This window comes from Rissa tridactyla, chromosome 8, assembly GCF_028500815.1.
Source record: "Rissa tridactyla isolate bRisTri1 chromosome 8, bRisTri1.patW.cur.20221130, whole genome shotgun sequence".
NCBI lineage: Eukaryota > Metazoa > Chordata > Aves > Charadriiformes > Laridae > Rissa > Rissa tridactyla.
In genome coordinates, this window is record NC_071473.1 from 55800513 (window position 1) to 55827294 (window position 26782).

Below are 26782 nucleotides of genomic sequence, written 5' to 3' on the forward strand. Positions count from 1 at the left end.
AAAACAAAAGCCAGCTATCCCCATGAGCCTTACAGCTACCCTCCAATACCTAAACTAATTAAATTTGAATATTAAAACTCTTCTGCACTGCAGAATGCATGAAGGAGCCAATCTGAAATGCAGAAGCGGTTTGTTTTTCACACAGTCTGCTAGCATATCACCAGAATTCTGTACAGAACAGACAGGGTGGTTTTCTACTCCTCTTCCTGTAACTTGCAGGTATTAGTGAACGAGAACGCAGTACTTACAAAAGCAGAGGAAGAGCGTGTCAACACACATTGCATAGACGCTGAAGAACCCATGTGCAACTAGGTAGGAGCCAATAATGACCGTCTACAACAAAAAAAAACCAACACCAAAACCACAATAAACCCCCAAATTTAGTTTGGCACCAATATGGCAGTGTTAAGTCAAAAGCCTAGTCTGCTAAGCAAATTTGGGAGGATTTAATGGCAGCTCTGTAGCTCTACCAAAGGTTACTGCTGCTGTGGAAAGGGATCAGGGGTTCAGGATACTGTACCCTCACATGCAGTAGCCACTTGTTTTCCAGCTGCCAAATTGGAGCCACATCAACTCCCACAGACAATGCATGCCAAGAATATTCTGAACTCCTTCAAGATTATTCTAAAGAACTACTCATCCTGGAGATGTTCTGGAGTGGGGGGGGCTACAAAAGGAGCGAGACGCATCCCAAGTCCCTTCCATTAGGAGACACACTGTCACCAGGGCCTCACCACCCGCCTTTGCTATAAGTCTGAGCAAAGCCGATGTGACACCTGATTCTTCTGAAGGTGCAGTCACTGCGGTGCCGCTTCTGCCCGAAGGACTGGAGTCCTCCCTGCAGGGGACAGCGTGCCACCGAGCAGGTGACAGAAGCTGTCACCACACCATGCCCTGAGCACCTCTACCTGGAGATCTGATGGTTGCCTTACCAACAAAGGTACCCAGTAGTAATTCAACATCGGTGCTTCCTGGGCAAAGATGGGTATTCTCTGCGTGAAGAAGAAGAACGCAAGAACGCCTGCAAGAAGCAGAGAAGATGAGTTGATTCCTATGCAAACTCTGGTTTCCCAACACCTACAGAATGGATGAGACAAAACAGACAACAGACCCAAGGCTGGTTTAAATAAGAGTTTGTAAACAATTAATTCCTCAACGCTAATTATCTGCTGGATCTATATTCTGACAGAAGAGATATTCACGGGCCCAGAGAGACTTTAATGAAATGGTTTGTTTCATCGCTCTACTGGATTTAATAGCAAAATTAATAAATAATGATAAACAAGACAATGACATGGGATAGCAAAGACCATTGGGTGGATCTTTTCTAAAATAAAAAAAGAGTGAGAAAAATTCTATTGCTTTAAATCTTATTGCCTGAAGAAATACTTAACTATTTTGGAATAAAAGGAGAAATAGCAGTGCTAGTGATAAGCATGACGATAAGTTTAGAACAGACGAATGCATCTACAATGGAAACTACCCAAAGAATTTATTCTCAAAGAGAACCGGGACATGAATTAATTTCAGTATTTCATGGCTTACATTTCAGGGAATGTTTCAAATCAAATTTGCTACCCCAGTTTGAAGGTGATTCTAACTGTAGAATGACAAAATATTTTATATCTGTTAATGGTACTAATTTTCAACTTTTGATCGAAATATAATTCATTAGTAATCTAAAATATACAGAATACAAAATACGGTTATTTGTAAAACAATGTTTGAAACTGCTGTGACAATTTAGAAAAACCATAAGGGAATATCGGCAACTTGAATTTCTGAAAGTGCTTCATTTTAGAAAAAAATCACTTTTCTGTCACAGAAAAACATGAATAATATATTTTGATATTTACTGATAACTAAGAAAACCCTATAATGATATTAGAAATATTCTATTTCTTTTACTATAGCTTATAGCTATAATGGGCTTGAACACAGCAGCGCTTCAGGCCCACCTCCTGCAGCCCTGTACCACCTCCCATTGTACGCACGCTGTCTGCTACCAGCTGAATCTCATTTGCAGTTTTGTTCAGTTCTTATGAAAGGAGAACTGACTGTGGCTGATGCACTGGATGTGAATTTGGTTTGATCCAGCTATGATGCTTTGGCTACAGAAGTCCTTGCGCCAGCAACACATGCAAGAGCAGTAAAAGCAACTATGGAAAAGATGACGTCAACAACACACCAGGGCAGGGGGATAAGGGGAAAAAATTAAAAAAAAAAAAATTTACTTCAAACATGCGAATCCTAGAAACACGGGAACAGCTTCCCAAATAGTCAGACCAATAAGAACATCCAGCCATTAACTAAGCATATGTCAATATGGCGGGCATACTCGTAGGTGCCAGAAAATAGAACGTACCGTTTAGAAGAAATCAATTAGCTTACCTACACCACCAGCAACGAGAATTTTCCCCAGGAATAAAAGGAAGTCTGTAACTTTGTCCAGAACTGCAACTCTGTTCAGCAAAGGACAAATGATACATAACCATCACAAACCAGACATTTGTATTCTTTCTCCTTAAATCTATGGATAATTGACAAAACATGACCAGGAAGCTCTCTTCTGCTGGTTTCACAGGCTGACCATACAACAACGCAGGAACGCAACACTGAGATGGGCTTTGCTACAGCCTAATCCCATGGGGCAAAAAAGCACCGAGCCCCTTGTTGAGTTAAGCCCTGAGCAGCAACTCTACTACAGCGCCTGAAGGCTGTTTATTGCTCTTGCTGGTTAAAAAAACAAAAAACAAAAACATCAAAATATTTTTGTTTCAGCCTTTCTGCAAGGGTCACAGATAAGCCAGCCCAGAAGAGGCAAAGTACACACCAAACCAAAAAGCAATGTTTGTGTAGATTGCAGGTAGGTCTTCTTTTCACTTGCTCCTACCTGGCCACATTTCATGACCTCATAACATGCCAAATCTACTATTTTAAGATCTGATGGTACAACACTGAAGGCAGGGAGACAATCACAGATGAATGAATGACGGCCGACAGAAAAATTCACAATAAATCCACAGCCCTCATTGAAAGCAACAGCAGGGAGTTTCTGCTTGAAATCCTGCCAGTCTGTCTTATCAGAAACTGCAGGTAAATAATGGGACGGAAAATGCGCTTTGTATCACCAGCCTCCCGACAGCACCGAAGGCTACGGATATGGTAACAGACAGCACTGACTACCATGAAAGACAAACATTAAGAAATATTAAAGAGAACAAATCATCATTAACCTGTCAGAATTCAGAATTAGCAAAATACACAAGATAAAAAAAATCTCCATTTGAAAAAATTAAATTATATGCCTGGCTTTTAGCTATTGCTCTTTCTGATTAAAAGCAAAAGCAGAAAGGACAGTGAGGTGATGTTCTGAAAGCAAACGGAGGCAGCTTCACCTTCCCGTTCCACCAACACTGCACGGTGCGGCCACCACCGCACTGGTACTAATGCAGGGCAACAGGCAGAACTCCCCCGTCTCCAGTCCTCCCCTCTTCTTTCTTAAGCATCGCTTCCTTTTTCCTGCCTTTCAGCCTCCCCCTCCATTCCTCTCCTCCTCCCAGTCCTTCACTTAATAATTTAAACCACCTAACCAGTTTTACTGTGTCTCCTGCTTGGTAATTAGGTTGTCTGCTATTGCACCAACATGGCCTGCTCCTAAGTTATTCTCCCATTATTTTTTGATCTCACAGTAGAACAGGAAGAGCCAGGAGCAATAAGGAAAAGTACTGATGAGAAGAGGGAGTTTGGCAGCAGTCTTGGTAGCAGGGAAAAGGGCCAGGGGAGTTCCCAGCACCAGGAGAGATCTGGTTATGTTAAAGATACTGGTTTTGAAAGCAAAATACTCTCTCTTCTTTACTGCCACTCTCTGACACCCCATGAGCTTTCTGGATGAATCTGAAGACCTAGGTCTTTCTGCTTTCCTTTTTGCAGACAGTGAGTGGACCAAAGCTCCAGAAATACACATACAGTGTCCTCAGATCTCCTCTCAGGGGCTCCCTGGTTCCTTGGAGCCACTACTGGGTGCTTATGAATTTAAAAGAGAAATCACGACAAAACTGTTAGGTTGTATCAGCTTTGCACAGGTTCCTGTGCTGGACAGACTGCTGTCCCACACCGAGTGTTAGACGTGAGGGCCACGTCTGAGGACTGAAGCAGCTTACAATAACAGTTGGAGGAGACATGGGAGAGGAAAGAACCGTGTCTTCCGAGTGCAACAGCAGGAAATGCTCACATTTCCAAGGACTGGGAGATGGCCCCTTACCTCACCACATTCCGCATGAGCAAAAAAAATGCTTCCTTTGCCGAGGTGCAGAAGTTTTTACCGTATATGGCAATCTGCAAAATAATAGTAGCTGTTAAGTATTTTAAATAATTAGGATACCTCCTGTATGCCAGAATCTTACTGCATGTAATGCATAGCTCTGATACATGTCCTTGAAACTCAGATGGACATAAAGCGCTTCCCCCAGTCACCTCCTACCTCTCAGTGCTTCCCACCAGGTTGGGACACAGCATTATTCACCTTTCCCCTTCAAATCACCTGCTGATGAGCATGCCACCCCTCGAGATCTTGCAGGAAGCAGACTCAGGACTTAGTTTGCCAAGTAGAGCAGATAAGGTACTTGATCAGGGATTCTTCTCACTGTGCTAGTTACCTATACTAGATTTATAGTCAGTGGGAAGGAGCAGGCACTTGAAGAGCAGAAGTGAGTTGACCTCTGCAGGTACCTCCTTGGACCTGACGCTGCTCTCATTTAACAAGAAATCAGCAATACCAGTACCAAAGTCAGTGGATTTACATCAGCCTAAAGTAAAGCAGCTAAAGTTATTCAGGAACAAAATCATTTCTTCTTCCTGGAATAGTGTCCACAAGGGTAAGATACACTAGAACAGCTCTTAGTGCAGTTTACCAACTGTAAACAAGACAGTCGAAAAGAATACTTCCTCTTCCAGATGGCATTAATTTGAAACATCAATTGCGGGGACATGGGTTATAACGGACCCATTACAGCCACCTCCTTTGAGACAACAAGCCCATGACTGTACCATTCAATCACCGAAATTTCTTCAAGTCAGAACACATCCTAGGCTGTAATCTGTGTATGTTTATTTCGGTGTAAATCTGGAATTTCTCTTCTGGAAGCTACGAAGGGTTATTTTAGAATAATCTCACTGCTGCTGCTAGTAGAATTTGTGCTTTTAACTTCCAGGAGGAAATACAAATACCACATGCCTCTTGACCTCCTTATTCAGACACTGCCTCCAAACAGAAGTGTCATCAACAGGCAATATGAAACAAGCTAACGTTCCTGTTGAAATCAGGATTTCAACTGCTGAATCAGAGGGGGAGTTAAGCAGTTGTGCCATCCCTTCCCACTTACTTTGGGGGACAAGGAGGGTGGACAAGGACAGACATGAAAAGAGGCTTAGTTTAGAAGAAGAAAAAAAAAGATCTTACTTTTTAATGGTAGGACCACATGCACTTCCCGAAAACTCCCACAAATCCCATTATTTATTCAGCAGATTCTATTACTGCTGGCTGTTGACCAACTAGCAGTGGCTAGGGTATTTTAGTGTCCCAGATAGGGAAAAACACATGCTGAGACAGCACATACCATGATGTAGGCATTTCTGTTTATAAATTTTAAGAATTTTTCCAAACACCAGAAACAGCATTTGAGGCAGCAGAGTAGAAATCTGGTGAAGGAGTTCTGTGTACCTGAAAAAAAGGAGAGTACATCATACACAGAACGCATGAACAGTCTTCAGAACATAGAAAGCTATTCAGAAGAAAATCTTAAATTGCGACAAAAGCAGAAACATTATTTTTTTTCTTCTAGGTATGCACTCTCTTTCTCAGCCAAATTTAATTAACTAGCTTTCAAGTAGATCAGACCCACATCCCGCATGAGCTTTGCATTAAGTTCCCAAGAACATAGACTGAATTTGAGTAAATCAGCACAAATTCACTGGCTTCAAATGGAACTACAATGGCTAAAAATAATGTGGAATTAATCTCTCTTCATTGCTGAAAAAACATCTTGAGAAAGTAAGGAATTCTTAAGACCAATGGAGGTCTTAATAACCTAGAGCAGATTCATAAATCTCACCTTTCAGTTTGTGATCCAAGTACTCCAGTATTACTCTAATAAGCTGGACAATTGCAAGAATTAAGGCTCCAAATGCCAGCGAACCTGTATGGTAGCTAAAACAAAATAAATGACTGTTACGTTGCACATATGTGTGTATGTACAATTATATATGCATGTGCATGTATATCTATAAATAAAACTGTAACTGGAGGAAGGTCCATTAGTGGGAATTACATATACTAATGGATCTTCATCCTGAACTGCCAGAGAGAGGAACAGGATGAAGCTGTTGGTGCTGTTGGTGATTGTGTGAGTGCTGTGTGTGTCTGTCGATGTGTGGCCAGCTGTGTATAATGTGCTGTATACATGTATTTGGGCGTGTGGCCTGCTGAGAATACCTGCTCAGCCTTGTAACCGGTTGGGCCTGGGGCCACGGAGCTGCAGCAGCCTTGTCACTATCAGGCTACAGGATTCAGCCTCCCCCTAACAACTACATTTTCCTGACTGTACTGGTTTTTGATGGAATAGAGTTAATTTTCTTCGTAGTAGCTGGTACGGGGCTATGTTTTGGAATGTGCTAAAACAGCGTTGATAACACACTGATGCTTTAGCCCTGAGCAGGGCTTGCACAGCCTCGAGGCCTTTTCTGCTCCTCACCCACCCCGCCAGCGATGGGCTGGGGGGGCACAAGGAGCTGGGAGGGGACACAGCTGACCCCAACTGACCAAAGGGATGTCCCACACCATATGACGCAGCAATAAAAGCTGCGGAGAAAAAGGAGAAAGGAGGGACATTCAGAGTTACTGCATTTGTCTTCCCAAATCACCATCTCACGTGATGGAGCCCAGCCTTCCTGGGGATGGCTGAGCACCTGCCTCCGATGGGGGGCGGTGAATGAATCCCTTGTTTTGCTTTACCTACAGAACTGTCTTTATCTCAGCCCACGCGTTTTCGCACTTTCACGCTTCTGATTCTCTCCTCCATCCCACAGGGGCAGAGAGAGCGAGCGGCTGGGTGGGCCTTGGCTGCCTGCTGGGGTTAAACCACAACGCTGGCTAACCGTTTTCATTTGATACTCTAAGTCTGGCTTCCCTAGATGTAAAAGAGCATTTGCTGGATACATGACAGGGCTCACATCCAGCTCCACAGCCTTACCGTATTGCTCGTCCAAACGAAGAGAAGAGCGGCCACAGTGGAATATCAGCTGGTTTTCGAGAGGCCCAGTAATATGAGGCAAAGGCACCAGCAAGGGTACACTGACCCAGTGCAATTGCAAAGTTCACCAACCAGAGAAAGACAAAGGCATTGGCTAACTGGAAGATGAAGATATACTTATGGTACAGGCTTTCTCCTCCATAAAAAGCAAAAGTACACTGAGCACCTGGACACAATTTAGTAACGTTGGTTGTGTTAAAAGTCTGTATAGAAAGAAAAATAAACAACACAATGATAAGCAATGAATTCTGTGTACAGTCTCTGAAGTTTAGCAGCTTAATACAAATAACGTAATTCTGCTTGATGTTTCATTAGCCCATTCAACACAGCACTCCAATACTATGTAACCTGTTTACATATTTAAGGATTCCCATTAATGTCTTATGCAGGTGCTTAACTTTAAACTATTCAGTTAGCAAACAGGGTTGTTCACCACATGCCTGAAACCTATATAAATGGAATTTGAATTTCAGAAGTCTACTTTTAAGATACATAAGTGCTTCGGTTTCATTAAAGACAACCTGATCACATAACAAAAAAAAAAAAAAAAAAAACCAACTTGAAAACCAGAGGCCAAATCTGCAGTTTGGGTAAATCACCACCACTGAATTGAACTGAGTTATGCCATTTTATACAAGCTGTGGATGGGGTCGCCATTTCCTTTACCTATCTCAGAGTATTAAAACAGGAGTAGTCTTTACATTGAATTACTTTTCCGTATTTCTATTGTTCATTCCATGTATTTGCTCAGTTTGGGCATGAAATAAAACCCGTCAGTTTCTAATCTCTTTCTTTTTTAGTGTTCAGACATCAGCAGGGTGGGGAACTGTTTGGGATATACATAACCACAACAGTACATTGAAATTGAAACACCTGAAAATAACCCTGATATAACATGTGATAAATATTTCTAGTTTTGAAAAAATACTTACATTTAACCCCACAGTCAAGTCAAAACATTTGACTGAATACAAATCAAAACAAAAGACAAATTTTTTGGAGCTTCATAAAGGTCATTGCTGTGCCAAAAGAACCCCAATATTTAGGTAAACCTCTGCTTCAAAACACCACTGGTCTCTGGGCAAGTTTGAGGCATAGCTTTCAAAGTCTACCATTGCCTTTTGAGGACCACAAAATAGAATCCTCACAAATTTAAGAATACCTTTCCAAATAAACCTGTATTTCCGTGTCTTCATTTCTCACCCTGTAAATTAGAACAATTAATATTTACCTGCCTCACAGGACAGTTTAGCAGAAAAATTAGTTTATGTCTGTAAATTGCTTTGAACAAAGAAGTGTTATCTGAACGCTATGTACTATATTCAGATTTAACATAGGGAATCATTACTTAAAATATGCACATTTTCTACTACCGTTTAATTTAATAATGATTAAGAAATGCAATTAGCATAGCTCTCACTATAGGTAAATATTGTTACACTTACCTCTGGGTCACAAGTCAGGTTTGCATACTTGCACAGTGTTTGATTAGCCATTACTTTATACACAGGTTCTCCTGATGTAGCCAGAAAACTGGATGAAATATTTTAAGGAGGAATTACAGAACTATAGGCTTTGAGCAACTTAGGAGTGGGTCTAAAGCTCTAAAGAACTTGTGCAAATAACAGAAAAACTGCTCTTGCTCTGCAGAGGTGTATATGAAGGGCTGACAGACAAGACGGAACACTCTCGTCACTTAGAGAACTGAGGCAAACTCCATCCCAGGGCTGCAATAGCCCCTGATCAGAATGGGCAGGGGGAATGACCTTGAAAGTTCACTCAGTCTCTCCTGCACATCCACCTTTAACAAGGCAGGTTATACAGTAGTTCTTTGACAGTTCATATTTTGGTGGAAGTAAACACAGAGCATAAAGATAAATTAACATTGTCCTAAACAGGAATAACCAACCCTCTTTGCATGTGAAAGAACAACTTGTTTTCAAAAAGCAATTTTCCCCTTTTTGATACCTTGCCGAACCCTTGCTGTTCCAGGACCAGACAGAGGTTGCTCTTACGCCATTTAGAGAGGACTCAGTGCTCTGTAGGTTCTCTCACTCCTTTCCTATACTTTTCGGAACTAAACACACCTGGAGCCCATCCCACCCCCAGCTATCTGAGAGACCTTCAACATCAGGCCTACAGACCATGCGGCACATTAAAGGCCATATTCACTCTTTGCTGAGGGCCCCTTTTTCATCCCTTAAAGTCAACCTTATTTAGTACTCAAGGCCTTGTATGATCCCTCTGCCTCGGCATGAATTTTAGTCCAGTTCTTTTTAAAGAAATTAAATTCACTGTCTGATTTGTACATCACATGCAAATGTGCCATGAGGAAGAGTGTGCATCAGTGCAGCACGTGCTAAATGACCAAATAGCGCTCTTAACCGGTCTGGTTAAGGTGAAATAGCAGAGAATTATCTGTTCTTGCAGACCAGGAGACTGTTCCTCCAGAGAGGCACACAGACAGAAGGATACACAGCTGTCACAGCCCAGTAGGAAATACAAATTGCAATGAGTATGAAGGTGACGATTGGGTAGAACAATGTAGACATTATATAGCCAATAGCCCTATGAAAGAAACAAAACATACCTGTAAGATATAATAACTTAAGAAACAAGCTTTTTATCAGTCCTAGCATTATCCCCTTTACTTTGAGCTACTTGTTGATAGTGGTAGCATAATCTAGTGTTGGGATCCCAGAAAACTGCACGTTCTTTCTTCAAATGTCTTCACATCTTCACTTTGTCATTCTACCACTCCACTTTTACTGGCAGCACTATAGTCAACTTTACCAGTTCTTCAAGTTCAAGCCTGTGTTGTTCTTTCTCCTTCTCCATTACTGGTTCACAGATCCGGCTCTTTCCAGGTCACAAACCCGTTTCAATCACATCTTGCTGACTGCTGCAGACATTACCCTTTATTTCCTCGTCCCGCTTTGCTCAGCTCCCATGCTCTTCCTTTGGCTCCTGCACACCTGAAATCACCTCTTGACAATTTGTATTTGAGGACTGTTCCCAGCCCCTTTCCTGCTGTAAGCACTAACTATTCTGGGGCAGGGACTTCCCATTCGACCTGTCTTTGTAATGCCAGGACATGCCGACACCTTCCTGTGATGACATGACTTTCCTTGCATGTGTCATAAATGAGGGTGCGAGCCTTTGGCTGCTGGCAGGCAGAAGCAATAATAGCCTTTCACTGCTGACAGCTTAGAGACCTCCTTTTAACACCACATCTGATGTTCTAGAGGCTGATGTTCTACGAGTACTTCCTGTGGCTGGAACGTGACTAGTGAGCAGGAGCTCGAGCATGCCGGTACGGCTCTCGGTAAGATGACGAGCTGATGCAGTCCCTCCGGGAAACTGGCTGCAGCTCTCGCTGAGGGGAGCACCTCCAGCTGGGAATCCCACGGGCTGCAATTTCAGAGAGCACGTGTTTTGTTCACTCAAGCTTACAGGTTGGTTCTCTCTACACTCTTGTCATCTACCTCTTCCCGACTCTTAAGTTTTCTTTCCAGTGACCGTGTAAGCTTATCACAAGCCTTTTTGTCTCTCATTATTTCTTACAGTATTTCTCCTACGACTTGTGTCACTTCTGATGCTCTTTGTTTTATAGGAGGCAGTTTCCAGAATGCAAAAGGAGACAAATTTACTCAGTTCCTGCTGCTAAACTAGTAAATGCTGGGGGAATGTAAGGGAAGTGTCCTGTGCAATCAAGAGGACAAGAGCAACACGTCGATTTCTGTCCAAGTCTAAAGATGTAAAAGTCCATTAAGAGTCACACAAGAGGACACAGCCTTATGCTGTCGGAGAAATAATCACTACGTATTAGCAGTGTTCAGCAGTTAATGGTGGGCCTTAGTTACCACAAAGACCACGGACAGTTACTCCAACAAACTGAGTAACAACTGTTAATTGTTTCTAACTATGGATTTCAAGTCAATTATTAGCATTATCATTGTAGTATTTCTGAAAGAGCGGTTAAAAGGTATTGAAAAATGTAATTTGATTTCCAGTCATTAGCAGCTTACATGTCATCTTCCTGAATTCAGGGCACAGTCTGTTAGGCTTACAGTAATTACACAGTGTTTCACCTCATGCATTATGCATGAGAGTAAAAACATCACCATCAAGTGACCTTTCCAGGCTGCTGAAAAACTACAGAACGTTATTACTTCTCAGCAGGAAGTTTATGAACTTTCTGAAATCCTTCTACCTGTCAAGGTTGTGAACAGAAGTGTTCACAGAAGTGTTGCAGAGTGTTAAAAGTGTCCCTGGATTTTAATGAACAGGAATTAAAGAGTATAATTTAATGCTGCCAAAATTAATTGCTATGCTCTAATTGCACAGTAGCATAAAACAAGAAACAGGTACCTGGCTGAATGCAGAAGTTCGGTATTTCTTAATCCCATTACAAAAAACCCAAATCCTGATTCCTGAGAACCACAATGCCAACGGAGATGGCAGAAAACTACAAGCAAGTGCACACAGATAAACTCAGAGCTAACTCCACATACTCTAACAACAGAGCTCTACTTCCAAGGCCTGTGAGACCTTGGCCTATTTGCAATGAAATCCAAGGGCCTGGTGTCTTAAGTCCATTTATCCTTTGTTATATTCCCATTTTTTAAAACAAGAACCAAGTGTTAGCACTGTGTAAAACAGGAACCACTGTGAACAAAGTCTATGCAGATTTCAGCAAACACAAAATGAAGAGGTCTCCTAGGCCTTCAACTCTCACATCCTGCTCTGCTTTCTTCTTTACTCTGAGCTGAAAAGAAGTCTCTTGGACTGAACCTTATTGCAGTGTCTGGTCATGAAGTCTCCTTTTCTCTCTGCAGATTTATGCATGTCCACACGAAAGTTTGATTGGAGCCAGAAGAATCCAGTCTTTCCTAGATAAAAGCCACAGCCAAAACACCACCAGTCCTCTACCACTAGTACGTCGCTCCGGAGACAACGCAATGAGAGAGCAAAGCTGGCCGCTCCTGGTTCCAGACTCCTGATAACAGTGCACCACACTCGGTGTTTCTGCTGATACACCTCCCTGCACCAAGGCTACATGTACCACTAACAGCGTATGTACTCTGCAGGCAGGGAGCTGAGACGTTAAGAAATGTCTTACTGCAAAAGAGAAAGCTCTTATAAGCACAACCTCATTAATATTATATTAATAATAACTAATAATAATTAACTAATTATTAATTAACTAATAATTAATAATTAATTAATAACCTCATTATATAAGGAACCTGGCGTTCCTTATATACCCATTCGGCTCAACAAATCCAGAGCTGTACTTCAACCCCCAACTTTCTGCCCTTGGTAGTGCAAGATGAAGCGCAAGAAGAGTGTACCCTAGAGATCACTTAATAAAATTCAAAATATATTAAAATCAGACAAACATACCTACTACCTTCCTTCAACAGTGCAATAGCAATCCGGATCCGATTCCTTAGGAAGATCAGCATCAGTATGATTATGACCTCAACAATACAAAGTAATATCACTGAAAAAAACCAAACAAAACCAGTTAGATTTATCAAGAAATGAACCAATATGCTGCCTCTGTAAATTGGTGGGTGTTTTTTTCCCTTGTATTTTACACTATTGTTCATGAACTCCATAAAATTCTCTGCGAGAGCAGTTCTCTCTTTCTCCACTGCACCTGCCAGTCTTCAATCCCATTTCATAGTTTTCTAAGTTCCAGCATAGGGAAGCTCGACATGCAGAGTTAGTCAGAATGTGTAGGACCCCGACATTAGCATTTATAATTTTAGAAGAAAGACGGAACATACCATTCTCAGCCAAAGAGAATAATTTATTTAAATGTGACTGTAGTATTTGGCCTTAGATATAGTTCACCCGTAACAAATTCTACTTTCCATAAACAAACACTTTGCGTGTTTATACTAATTTGTAGTAGTTAGAGACAGTAAAATAAATAAAAACAAGGTGCAGAGTCGAATTTTTCATGAAGAGTGTATTTTCCTGATATATAATACTCTAACATTTAGGTGTACAAAAATCAATAGGTTTTTTTGAGTATTAACCTGACACGAGCTCCTTTCACCTCATTTGAGTTTAAAAAAATGAGGCTAAGATAGGACAGTTTGGGACAAATTATTTTCACCTTCCAGTTTTGCTGCTGGAATAATACAAACTTGTATCTCAGCACGGTGCTCGGAAAGCTGAGAGCACCATGTCCCAGAACATTTCCACTCTTAGGTGTAAGCAGTGTTTGAAACATAACCCAGATCTGGTTTAAAGAGTCTGCTTCAGTCCGAGTTCTATTTGTGTCAGCTCAAAACCTACTTCTGCAGCAGAAAGTAAAAAAATTCCCTGGACTTCATCTAGAGAAGACAGAGTTTTTAATGCCTCTGACTCTGAGATAGATCATTAATTCCAGGTGCTTCAGACGGTTAGACAGCATTTAAACCAGCCCAGCAGTTGTGGGTGGCTGCACACAGCAGGACCTCTCCCTTCCAGCTGCAACCAAGAGGTTTTGTGGGGGAAGACAGAAGGGATATCGTCCCTAAGCCTTGGCTTGTCTGGAGGTTTGCAAAGGGACATGGGAATTGGCTTCAGGTCCCACAGCTTAGACATAGTCTCAGAATACAGACCCAGATGATGTTAAATTGGGACCCCAAGTATTATCAGTACCCCAATCCATCACAACTGCAGGTGGCAAGTGACTGCTGTGGTGCTCAGAGGCACAGACTTCGTTCAGAACAAAGTTTTTGCCACATGCATTTCAGCACCTATTTTTGATACGGTTCCTCATGAAGGAATACATAACCAGGTTTCTTTAAATTTGGTGTCATTCCAGTTCAGCTCTGTTAAGTTAATGTAGCTTAAATGTCACAAACATTGTGAAAAAGAAAACCAACGCCAGTACATGATGCGTTCAAGACTAGAACTAAGAGGACCTACATTTTCTTCAAGGATATTTAGCTGCTTTGCTGGGTGACTTTGTAAAAGTAATTTAATTCCTGAGTACCTCAATTTACTCATCTCAAAGTGACACTGACCTCTAGACAAACTATACATGGGCTGCTAAGAATCAGGCAGGGGAAGAGCTTGGAGAGTTACAAGGAAAAGCATAATAAAGTCCTGATATTCTCTAGGGATAGCATACTAAAAAGCTCTGCCTCAACAATACGTAGCAGATGCCTCATGAGCTCAATGATCCAACACAGAGCTAAATGAAGACACGAATCAGAGAAAGGAGATTTAAGCAGTAAAGTACTGCTCTATTCATTTAGCTCCCAATAGGGAGAGGCAGTGTTTTAGGCTATGTCCCATTCATCATCAGCATGTGTGCACGCGCCTTCTAATAGAGCAGCAACAGCACTGCAAGTAATATTTGGCAGGTATTTGTTCTCTCTTCCACCCCTCCTTCCCTGGGGAGGGATGTGTATGCTGCAGGCTGTCTTGTTCCAGTAGGACTTTGTTTTAAATACACTATCCTTGTAAGAGAAGGCGATGAAGCACTTTTGAAAATAAAGGTGATGAAATTTGCAATGGTTCATTCCACAGTCTTACATCAGCCTCCAAGAAAATTCAGTGACCTGAATGTAAACAGTCCTACAAAGATGTGGAGTTATTAATCTCATTTCTGGGGCCCTCAAAGAGGGAGAATAAACAGACTGTGAGAGAAAAATTCCTCTCCTTATGCAACTTCATCAGGACTAACTTAGTTATTGCCTTCTAATTCCCCATTATGAAGACTAAACACACAGAATGCTAATAACGCAAGAATTTTTCACTCTCATCACTAGTGTGATTGCATTATCTCCCCTTAGAAATATACTAGTCTCCTTGCAAAAAAGTCGATTTTTGCACAATACAAAGAAAAAGAATTCTGCTTACTTCTCTGAGTGACATATGCAGAGGAGATTTAACAAGGCAGAAACTGTAGCAAGACAGTGACTGATTCTCCTGAATATCCATTAACAGATATCAAGTTTAAAGGGCACTTACTAAACGCTAACCATGTTTGCCTCAGTTGCAGGTAAACTCTGAAGTCTGTCTGGAATCCAATATCGTAAACAGTGAGGTCAGATCCAGGTATTCCTTTAAGATGATCGTACTCCCAGTAACAATGCCAGATGCCTTTTAAAACACAATCAATAGAAAATGAGTGTTTCTGAAGAGTGCAAAGACAAGTTCTTTTAAAAAGTCTTTTGGTAGCCAAGTGTTTTGTCCTCAGCATGTCAGGTAAGCAAAAACCAAAAATGCATTATTGTGAGACTAATCAACTGTAAAATCACGTATGTAGAAAAGAACTATCAGTACAAGTGAATACAGAGTAAGTATACTGTGGGTAGATAATTCAGGTTACTACATCGGTGCTAAGTATCAGAACAGCTGGACCGTTACTAAATTTTTATGCCATTTACGCCCTCCTCACTTAACTGTGTCTAAAACTAAGCATTAATTCTCCCAATTGTACATTTAATTGATGTAATTACTGGTTTTCCCAAACTTAAACAATAAGGAAAAATAGTTTCTGAGGCTGGAAGATTACACCTACCATAACCTATAATTCCAATCACACCAAAGATGAAAATCCAGAAGAGAACCCCAGCCGTGAACCTCAATAACACCAGGAAGAGCAGACTCACAATCATTGCAATGAAAAGCCCACTAGAAAGACAAGAAACAGAAACACAGGGAAAACAAGTGTGAAAATCTTCACTTTCATGCTTGTTACTCCAAATGAGGGTCACTTCATCTCACATAAGAGAATGATTTGTAAAAATGTATTTCAAAATCTTCCTTATGAAACAGATCCTCATGGCTATTTATCTGCTCTTACAAACTAATAGCTTATATATGATGATCTCACAGTGCACAGCCAGAAACGTTTGCACACACGGGGTTCTCGGGCTCAATGGGACTCGTACAATGCCTTCGTGGTCATCTGCACCAGCTGAACAACTCCCTGCCTTTTCCAGGCCATGGTCTAGTCTACAGTACAGAAAGTTAAACGGGGGGAATAACCTATGTGTGGGGAGGCTGCTGTTCTATGGCCACCATTAAATATCCCTACTTGCAAAGAAACAATGTTAGTAAAGTAACATTCCAGTAGCTTTCCTAGGAAAAAAATAAAATTTAGGAGCAAAACCAGTGACTCTACCCATCAGAAGAGGAAATGATCAGGGCACTGTGATGCATAAAAAGAGACTGTTAAGAGCTACCAATGAGGCCCCCAGGAAAGCCATCTACAGAGCGTCTTCACTTTATTAAGCCAGTGGTAAGGAAATATTTGTTTTCATTTCACTCCCAGAAAGCAAGTCAGAAAGGAAAAAATGACTGCAAAAGGCCTTTTTACTCAGCGAGACTTTCTAAAGCAATGTGAAAAAGCAATGTGAATAATAATCCCATCCAACAAACATCCAGCTCAGATGCTTCACAGAACATTTAATTTCTCAGAATTTTTAGTAGGTGTTACATCAGAATTTTGTATTAGTACAGGCTCAAAAAAATTTAAAACCTCTTCTTGCCTGTGTTCTACTTATTCTACTTGTTCTACTCTTCTACAGAAGAGAAGTTACTACGTCTCTTCTGAACGTTCCCAGCTTATTTAGGCCGTTACCAAAGATAAAAAATGGGTCAGCCTGATCATGAACAATCAAACCCAGATGTTTTGGGCCAACTAAGCCAGATGAGCAGAGGGACAAAAAAAAAAAAGAACATCAGCTTATTTAGTTAAACCTTTGTAAGCTGGTCTTAAGTGCTAGCCCTTTAAAGGCTTTCTAGCATGGTGTATTTTCCCGCTCTGAATGGCTTTCTGAAATTCAGAATGTATTCCTCAAAAGAAGTTGTAGTTTTGGAACTTATGACTCTATTCTTGAAAGCAGTAAGTTACCTTAAGCCCTAGTGACACCAAAACAGAGTACCTGGTAACAGCTGTCCTCAATAGACTGGTTCCCTTCAACTGAGGCTTGAAAGCAGCAGTTCTTTTGGGGTATGCTAAGACGACTAGAGCGATTCTATATTTAATTTTTAATCCAGCTTCCTTTCACTGTCAGCCCTTCACTGTCATCACCCAGACCCTAGCACTTAAAGATGTTTGTCCAGAAATGGTTTGATGTAGGCTATCATTTGTTGAAAAGTCTGAAGAAAATTCTATCCAACTATTTTAAAAGTAGCAACAATTTCTTATATCCTATTTGAAATGTGGAAACTGGCTTCAGTATTTAGAATTTCTGTTCAAAAAATGGTCAATTTTCTTCCTAGCCTATCTGTTCAGCAATTTGAAAGAATCTGCACCATAACCCTGATTTCAGTAAGAGATCTAGAGAGAACCGAGGTTGCTGAATACCAGTGAGTTTCTTGCCACTACTGTGAGCACAGTATGAGACTACAAGAAAGCTGTCCTCCCACCAGTGACTGAACACCTTCAAAAGCTGACAACTTATGTTTCTGAACAGACTAATTTTCCGCATTAAGTTTGTCATCTAAAGTTGATGTATTTATTGTTGTGGATTTGCATTTAGGCTTGAATAATGTGTGCTTAATATGTGCATGTTATAGGCTCTCACCTGTCAAAGACTTCTGCCCCTGTTTAAATTGATAAACACCCTGGTCCATCAAAAACAGTATTAATGGACTAAGAATGCACATATACTTACATACTTACTTCAGCAAAATAGCTAATTCTTTTGCTACAGTGCTGCATTTTTACTAATTGGTGATTAGTGAGTATTAATTGCAAGATGAAGTTAATATTGTTCAGCAGTTTTTGTTCTTGATGTTGCTTTGCCTGCTGCATTGAATTTATGGATTTATTTTGGATTTATGTATTATAATGGATTTAACTATATATTGCTAGTATGAATTTAGATATTATGTGGTTTTTATATATACTAATGACACTTAGCAACTGCACTTGGTTTCAAAGTCTCTTAATTAAGATTTTTCACTTTTGGAATTACCACGCAGATGGGTCCTGCAACAGAAGACAGCATCTCCTGGTTTTCTGCCTGGTAGGATACTAAAAATCTACTGACACTCGACGTGTGTGTATGCTGTGCTATCCTTAGGTCATGTACAGAACCATAACAGCATTATTATCGTGTGAGGAAAGGAAATTACAGTTGCTCCTTGAGTTTAAAAGTGGGATTGGTACAAACAAATACAAGATCTATTCCTTAATTCTCTGCATGCTCCAAAGTGAATTTCGAAAAAATTAAAAATACCCATGAAAATCTTACATTAAAATCCAATACCAAGAAATGGCATAGTCTTCAAAAATTTTCACTCCAACTGATCTTGCATCCAGGACATTATTGATGCCACTGAGAAAAGACAAACCAAAGTAAAGGTTGTTTTGGGTAGAAAAGTAGAATTTATTTAAACAACAAATAGGCTCAGTGAAAGGATTTGAAATATCTTTGCTAGTGATATGAGCATATTACCATCCTCCAGCCCCAGTTCTGTAACCAAGTCAACATCAGAGTTACACCAAAGAAAAAACCTGTGTAAAAACGTCTATACAGCTCCTAAAAAAGCTTTATTGAAAAAGCTTTATGAGTACTAACTATCACCAGATATAATTGCTTATTTTGTCACAAAAAAGGTGTATAATATTAAGATCTGCTAAGTACCAAGAGCCAAACAGTTGTGAGTGTAGAACTGCTCATAGCAGAGAAGCGGAAAACAGCTCAGTGAAGCAAAAGGTTGACTTTATGGAACTGTTCTCCTATCCTGCAAAGCGCTTGCCCATATTAATGTTTTCCTAAGATGAAATGAAGGATCTTTTTATCAAAGAACTGACAACGTAGTTGTAGATGCCAGAAGAAGGGAACTTGGTAAGTCGCAGGTGTTATCAGTGTTGGTAAGGCGCTGGAATGTGGTAGCCTTGGATCAAGAGGTAAGAAAAGGTACCCTGTCCTCCAGACAGGGCAAGGACTGGCAGCAGCTGGAAAAGTGAGGCTTTTGCAGCAGTTTTCTCTCGTCCTGGCTGATGAAAAGGGTTGGAGACGCTTGCCGTCCATCTGCAAGGGAGGTGTTGTCATGCACCAGAGCCCAGAACGTCGCTTTTTGACCTTTAAACATGCACTAAAACCAGGAGCACTCTGACAAGGTGAGATGCCCAAAGTACTAGGACCATCCACGTTAGTGGAAAGGCCATCATAGAAATAGCCGAGGCCATTACTGAGTCGCCTGAGTCCTGCAGCACAAGGATTTCATTTTGAACCTCCTTTAGCTTTCTTTAATACTATTTTTTGCTAGGAAAACCAACAGGAACAATTTAAAAACTGATAGTCGCTCTGAGACAATCAGACTAAAACTTCTGGCTCCTTGCTTATTTCTGTGTACCCCAGTGCTGGTTTTCCTTACTGGAACTTCGCAAGTGCCCAGGCAAAGAGAGACCATTTGCTAGCAAGTCCTGCCTGGGGACCCTCAGCCATCTGCTACAACAGATTCTGGTTATTTTTTTTCAGTTCCTAAATGATTTCACAATCTCAGAATCCAACCAAGTAGAACTGAAGAAGGGTAAAACCTACTTTGCAGCTTCCCTAAGATCAGTTACATTTCTTGTTTTCCCTCTTCCATCTCTGAACGTAGTCTGATTTGCCACGGTGAGCACACCATTCTTCGTGGAGAAGTCTGGGAAGCATCTCTTAAGAACTATTCAAAATATCAAAACAAAACACATATATTACATTTCATGTCAAGCTCCGCTTTTATCTCTTGTCTTTTGTAACACATTTATATAATTTCAGATTTACAGTCAATTGTTTTTCAACTGATTATCTAATGATATGTTGACTTTGACAAATCTTGGAAGAGCCATTACATTCAAGATTACGACTTTTATGCTCTGTGGCTTTTTGTCCAAGCTCAGGCACGGTGGGATCATAGCCTTCAACTGGAGATTCCAGGTGCTACCAAATAACAACAGTGGTATCTGTAGCAGTTTAAGAATTTGTAATAAATGCGAAACTTACTCTCTGTCAGTATCTGGGCAGCTTATAAAAACTGCAGCTTCTCAAATATGTCATTTCATACTAATAATGAAACCAGCCCCCAGCGACAGACTCAACATGACGGGTCACGAATGGTATTAGCACCCAAAACAATACATAACAGCAAGTGTCAGTTCCTCATATGCCAGATAAGCTGCAGTACCAGCCACTATCACCAGATTTTCTTGGAGAGGAAGCAATGGAAAAAAGACAGAAACTATTGGTTAGACAGATGGCAGAAGAGATTATAAAAGACAGATGTTTACATGCTCATTTATGCTGCCCTGCTCTTTGCTGCAAAAGCTCCTGGTTTTCATTCCAAAGGGAAGAGCAGGTCAGTCCTCCAACATAGCTCTACTTTAACTTTATATAGCAATTCTGTGCTTTCCTTACCAGGTTCCAACAAATACTGATGCCAGATATTCAGCCTAGAATATCTATCCTACCAATTATTCTGAGGCAATAATTAAGTAACATGTCTCTTTTTGCTCCCTCTGTAATCTTTGCCCCTTGTTGTGCTCTAAAAGAAGATAATAGCTTCTTTGCAAATTGTTTTCTGTCTTTTGGGTCAGTACATCAGTTTTCAGACAAATTCTTAATATTTTCTTTTAAATTTAATCCATATTTTCTCTTCTTTGATAACATGTCCCTGGTTTACGTGATGTCTATTTTAAAGCACGGAAAAATAAACAGCAATTTCTTATTTGCATGAGCTTCTGGGTCAGTGACAGATACTCTTGGTATTACACCTCTGCAGCTGAGATAAGCTCCGAGACCCGGGGTTATCTACTCTGAAATACTCTGAAAGACCATAGTGACAAAAACATTTTTTGGTCCCTTAATTCCTCTGCATGCCCTGCATAGCCAGCGCTGCAACTGAAAAGCGAGCTGCATTGTAACTGGGCTCAAGTATCGTCTGAACTTCAACATCTGGCCACACGATCCTTCCGACCTTCCTGGCGTTTCCTTGATGCCAATGAGGTTGCTCACTCGCATGTTTTGAAAGACACAATTTCCGCCGTAAAGCTTTTGTTATCAGTGATGATTCAAGAGCAAGAAAGAGCTCAGCTTGACCCAATCACATGCTGAATGTTCACAGATGCCAGTTAGAAACAATAACAAATCTTTATACTTTTAAACTGTTTAAAAATGAACGGACATCACTGGCAGATAACAGACAGCTCCTGGTGACCTTACCACAAAACACTTTTCGGGCTGGAGTTGTGGTTTAATGTGAACGCTTATAATCTGCTAAGATGTGTGTAAGAAGTAGAATCACTCACAAGGCCTGCTTGGAATGATCATCGAAGGACAATCTTCATCACGTAGGACTTGAGCAACAGACTAAAAAGGGGAAAAACAGGAATGCTGAATACATAGTAAAATAACTACGTGGTTTTTATTTCTCACCCAGTCTGAGGAAATGCCCCAAACCGGGCTTTGGAGCCTCCTCCCCAAACTTGACTGGTGGAGCTGCAGATACATTCATGATGTAAGTGAGAATCCAAACTGTCACTGAGATTTGGGAAAAGACTATTCTTCTTTCCTTTTCTACTGACAGACAAAAAAAAAAAAAAAAGACAACCTGTTCAGTTTGGATCAGTCTTCTAAGCCAGAAGTGACTGGGAAATTATTCCTTGCCTCCTCTTCACCTTTTCTCTTCAGGAAGAGTAAGAATTTAACACAATTAAAAAATAGCTGAATTGCAAGATGTTTTGAAGATGGGAGAAATAACACTGTATATTTGAGTATAAAATCAGATACATGAAGGATAGATTCATTTTCCTAGCTAAGTTACTAAGTAGCTATAGATGACTCGGGAGCATTAAGAGCTGGTTTGAGTTACTCTGCTCTACTGCTGTAGAGTACCGAAGTACTAAAGGATACTGCTTGCCACAGTACTGCAACTACCCAGGTAGCTGCAGATATTCTTTTCAGCAAAAAGGAATCATTTAAAGAGCGGGGGGTTTGGTGTGCATACAACACCTTCACCCTTGATTAAATCACTGTCAAACCACGTACATGGGACAAGTCTTTGTATGGTGAAATCAGAATAATTCAAAGCTTTGATGCAGCTCAGTAAAATCACGCATATTACATATTGGTTGAAGAAAAAATGTAGCCCACCACCTACTGATACATACACACCTTGCGAGGATTGTTAAAACCAGGTTTGCAGAACTGCCTGAAGTAATTCCACTGGTCTGGTTTATATCTGTAGGAAGCCTGAACGTCAATGTAGGTTGCAAACCTGTCTGGGCACTTCGAGACACAAAGCTGCAAGAAAAGAAAAAAAAATAGGAAAGATACACTGAGAGTATAGAAGGATAAGGAAAGTCAGCACAATTAAAAAGCAAGAAAAAGGCCACCTAGAAAAGTGCACTATTTTATGGAATTGCCTTCAGTAATGTTTACTGCAGAATTTAGAAAGGAACATAGGTTTTCCTCTCAATTCCCTAGATGAATACTTAAAAAAAAAAATCTTTGATAAATACACTTTCAAAGTCTCTCCTCGTATCTGGCATATCAAGACACTCTCTGTATCTTCTTAGGTTCTAAGCATTCTGGTAGATATGCAGAGCTTTCAATCTGTTGAAAAAAAAAATGGGGTTTTTTTTGAACACCGGGAAAAAATCCTGACGGGTCCTCCTCTACTTCCATCAGCAGCAGTGTATATGAGCAATGTGGTGCAGTAGCTATTCTCACAGGATACACACACTTTCTTGCTATTACACTTATAAGCAGAACTCTATTAAAAAAAAGTCTCGTGCAGCTAAAATTGTTCCACCTTTCTACACAATCTCTTCAGGCAAATACATGTCCACAGATATTGTTCAAGTCAAGTTAGCTGTAAATCACTCAAAGGTGACTTTTTACTACTGACTAATGATGAATCTCCCCTACTTACAAAGCAAGAGGAGTGCGCACGCCAGGAATGAAATTCATACCACTCAAGGTACAGCCATTACAAACGATTTGTGAGAAATCAAGTGAAGACTGGGGTTTGACGAATGCATCCACTCAGAAGTTATGATTTAGATTTATGTCTTGGAGAAGCAGCTGCCCCCAGTGCACAATGACAGCTCTGCTGGTCGCTGGAATCACGCAAGTTCTGACTCCTCAGTGTTCCTAAATACTGTGAGGTGGTTGGAAGTCCATCTTCTTAGCAAGTTTCAGCATTTTCTAGAAGGCTGTTCTCTGTTTCCAAAGCTGCTATTCAAGTGCCAGAGGGACATCACACATAAAACTGTATTTACCTCAAGGGCGTTCTGCCATGTATGATTCACCTAAAGGAATTTGGGGAAAAGATCATGCACTAATCCTTAGAAGAGGGTAGAAGCTGCAAGAGCGTCTTTTTAGATGAGTACTACAGTCCTATGGACTACCCACAGGCCAAGGAACAGAGAAAGAAGAGTTTTGTCCTTGCTGGGACAGCAGGCGACTAACAAGCATACGCTCCACTATAACCTCAGTTTCCCATCTATGAAACAGGCTGAAATGTGCTGTCTGTGGATTCAGTGAACTATAATGACAGTTTTCAAATCCATGGTCTTACTCAAGAATGGAAGCTCTTCCCATGCCAGTTCTTGGGGGTTTTTCTCATGGGACAGGAATGAAAGACCCTGCCTGCAGTTCAAAAGAGGAATTATCAAACAAAGGTTTCTTCTGCATTGTCACAAAAGACCAGAGAATTAACCATCTGCAATAGCAAACAGCATTCAAAAACATTCTAAGTTTTGGAGACGTGTGTCTGAAAATAAACAAAATAACTGCTCTACTGCCCCAACTGTCCTTCAACAAGTATTTCACCTTAGTTGATTCATGACCACTGCCACCTTGACCACAGCACCAGCCAAATCCCACACAAGGACCTCAGTATTTCTGAGCAGGCTGAACTGCTCCCAGAACAGAGTCTAAAGATGGCAGGGTAACAGTGCCAGTGTCTGTATGTGGACAGATGGGGATTCCGGTAACAAATCTGCTGCTGATAGAGAAAGTTTCCATTCTGACAGCAACTGCTCAGTGTTAAGAGGGTTCTTGCTCTTCCTTGACGGAGATTTCCATCTCTTCAGCTGTGTCAAATAGTCCATACAGTCACACTAACTGATAGGCCAGAAACATCTATCAAGGATAGGGATGAGGAGTAAGGGCAAATTGGAATGGGAAACATTTTAAAATGACAGCCAAATAAATAGACAATTAACACTTGGAATCAATAAATTGGTTACCATACAACAACCCTCATTCAAATTAATACTGGACTTCACTGAATGTTGTCAAAATGGCTGAGACCATACTCTGCCACCTGCAGTTTAATTACACGGTACAATTACTTTGGCAGCAAAGGTGGATGAGAGCAGTCCTGCACCTAATTCCTCTGATCTGCCCCATACCATAAGTTGTTGCCTCGTAAGATGAAGTGACATAACTGGTTGTGTAATTGTTCAACAAAGCAGGTCAGTAAAATGGTCTGATGTTAAAAAGATCAGGAAGATAACTGTAACCCACTCACGGTCAGTGGCTGGGTTTAATTCACAACTTCACGAGAAGTTGCAGCACAGCTAAGGGAGCACAGACTGTGGCATAAGGCAAGAACAAGCCTTCAAGATCTTCACTTTTGAAAGTGCCATAGGCTCTCACTACCCCCAGACGCTCCTGTCACTCAGGATATCCATATTTTATTGAACATGTCTAGTTTGGAAAACCCTAGATGTCAATCAGAATTATCGTCTGCATGCACTGATTACTACTGGATAGCTGTCTGATGAATTCATAACTAACAAATTGCTGTATTCAAATAAAGAGACTTGTTTTGGCCAACTCTTATCCAAAATACACATGTGCATTTCTATTTATTTTTTCTGACCATCACAGGCTACGGAGACCCTGTGCTACACATTTTATCTATAAAACAAACATATTATATTTTGAAGGATACTAACAGCAATTTTAAAATCCAAATGAATCTATGTCTAGTTCTCAAGCACCATGACTAAGAGGCAGGGAAAATATTTTATCTCTGTATTTCACTCACCTGTGTTGTAGGGCACTGTAGGTTTATTAACACTACGGGGCTGGCACATTTCAGAATGTTAAAGTAAAACAAAATGGTCTTGTTCCTAGGGAAGTGGATATAAGATAATTAATATTATAAATATGGGTGCTTATACATCCCACCATTCAAAAATTTATAGTATACATTGAGATTTAAATTCTATTATTGTGAACAGTCATAGTGTAAACATAAGACAAAAAAACAAATCCCAAGCAGGCCCTGAATGTTCTGTGCCAAACATCTCTGAAACCAGAAGTATTTGTTCTAAAGAATGCTAATTTTGAGAAGTTTTTCCCACAGCAAGGTTTTAGGCTGAAACAAACCCAGGCCCTGTTACAGGTACCTGTAGTCCTGCCTCCATGAAGTGAGGTCTGTAAAACACCCCTGCAAAACCACTGTGGTCCCTTTGCTTACGCTGAACGCGTTGTGTATGTACTGCACGCAAAATTACCATCAGCAAATGCTACACTGTAAAAGCTGCCTATTTTTTTGTTGATCAGAAGGTGGCACCAAAATCAATCAAAAGCTTTTTATGGTTGGAAAGCAAAAGCAGCTGTCCAGGAAGCAGAATGATAATAGCATCTGCTAATAACGCTGATAAACCTCCTTTTATGTAAATAAGGCACAGACTGAGGGGTTTGCACCCCAGAATCCACACACTTGACAGCTTCTGGAACTCAGGACCTTGAGGTAGCTGTCACCCTACTTTGGATTTGTTGAAAAATGATTACCCCAAAATCTCTGGATTAAAATATCTGGGTTTTGAAGATAGAAAAATATGCAGTTAATCTTTGCTATGTCAGAAAACTGCCAGGCAGCTGTAGTGAAGATGGTATGGCAGTAGTCCTGCCCTTTTCACACAAGACTTCGAAGCCAGCTAGCCATGCCAGGGCTACACAGTGTCCCTACAAGAAGTAACGGTGCATATGCCCCGCTATGGGCTGTGATGTGCAAAGAGAACATGGGAAGTGTTTGTCTGAGCCCCCACTGACCCCACCGTGGCGATGGGCACAGAGGCAGCAGGTCAGTATTAACAACGAAGTGCGCTTGGGCGAACAAGGCTGCCCCTCTGCAATCTGCTGGCTTGGCACCAGTCCTGCTCCCGCATCTCCCCATTGTCTCCCCCACTCCAGGATGGACCCTCTGATCTTCCACCAGCACGCGGCCCCCAACAATTGCTGAACACGCCTATGCCTTCAAAGCCGTTACACAGCATCACAGCCATTCAAGCTGCCTTTAAAACTTGGATTGTTTTCACTGAGATATGTTCTACTTATGCTTTTAACAAAACATGCATCCTGGCAAATACAATTCATTATCATTAGTTGTTATTTCTTCAAATCAACAGAATAAAATTTTGGGCTGAAATGTCATCGTTCTTTAGTAGTTTCTTGACAGTATTTATTATCTGTGAGCTGCTCAAAGCCATTAATGAAATC

At 40.8% G+C, this 26782-nt stretch overlaps 1 protein-coding gene across 1 annotated transcript in view; it reads right to left on the reverse strand.

The window, feature by feature from the left end:
* Positions 1–26782, reverse strand: part of SLC44A5 (solute carrier family 44 member 5) — a 91986-nt gene that overhangs the window by 5931 nt on the left and 59273 nt on the right. Inside the window, exons 5-21 of the mRNA XM_054212512.1 lie at positions 25323–25407; positions 22436–22564; positions 21571–21631; positions 19826–19949; positions 18530–18613; positions 15844–15956; positions 15291–15422; positions 12717–12816; positions 9786–9878; positions 8756–8843; positions 7251–7513; positions 6114–6208; positions 5619–5722; positions 4265–4338; positions 2392–2462; positions 933–1021; positions 249–333 (exon numbers count right to left, since the gene is read on the reverse strand). Of these exons, the coding sequence (XP_054068487.1) occupies positions 249–333; positions 933–1021; positions 2392–2462; positions 4265–4338; positions 5619–5722; positions 6114–6208; positions 7251–7513; positions 8756–8843; positions 9786–9878; positions 12717–12816; positions 15291–15422; positions 15844–15956; positions 18530–18613; positions 19826–19949; positions 21571–21631; positions 22436–22564; positions 25323–25407 (1790 nt within the window). The remainder of the gene's footprint in view (positions 1–248; positions 334–932; positions 1022–2391; positions 2463–4264; positions 4339–5618; positions 5723–6113; positions 6209–7250; positions 7514–8755; positions 8844–9785; positions 9879–12716; positions 12817–15290; positions 15423–15843; positions 15957–18529; positions 18614–19825; positions 19950–21570; positions 21632–22435; positions 22565–25322; positions 25408–26782) is intronic.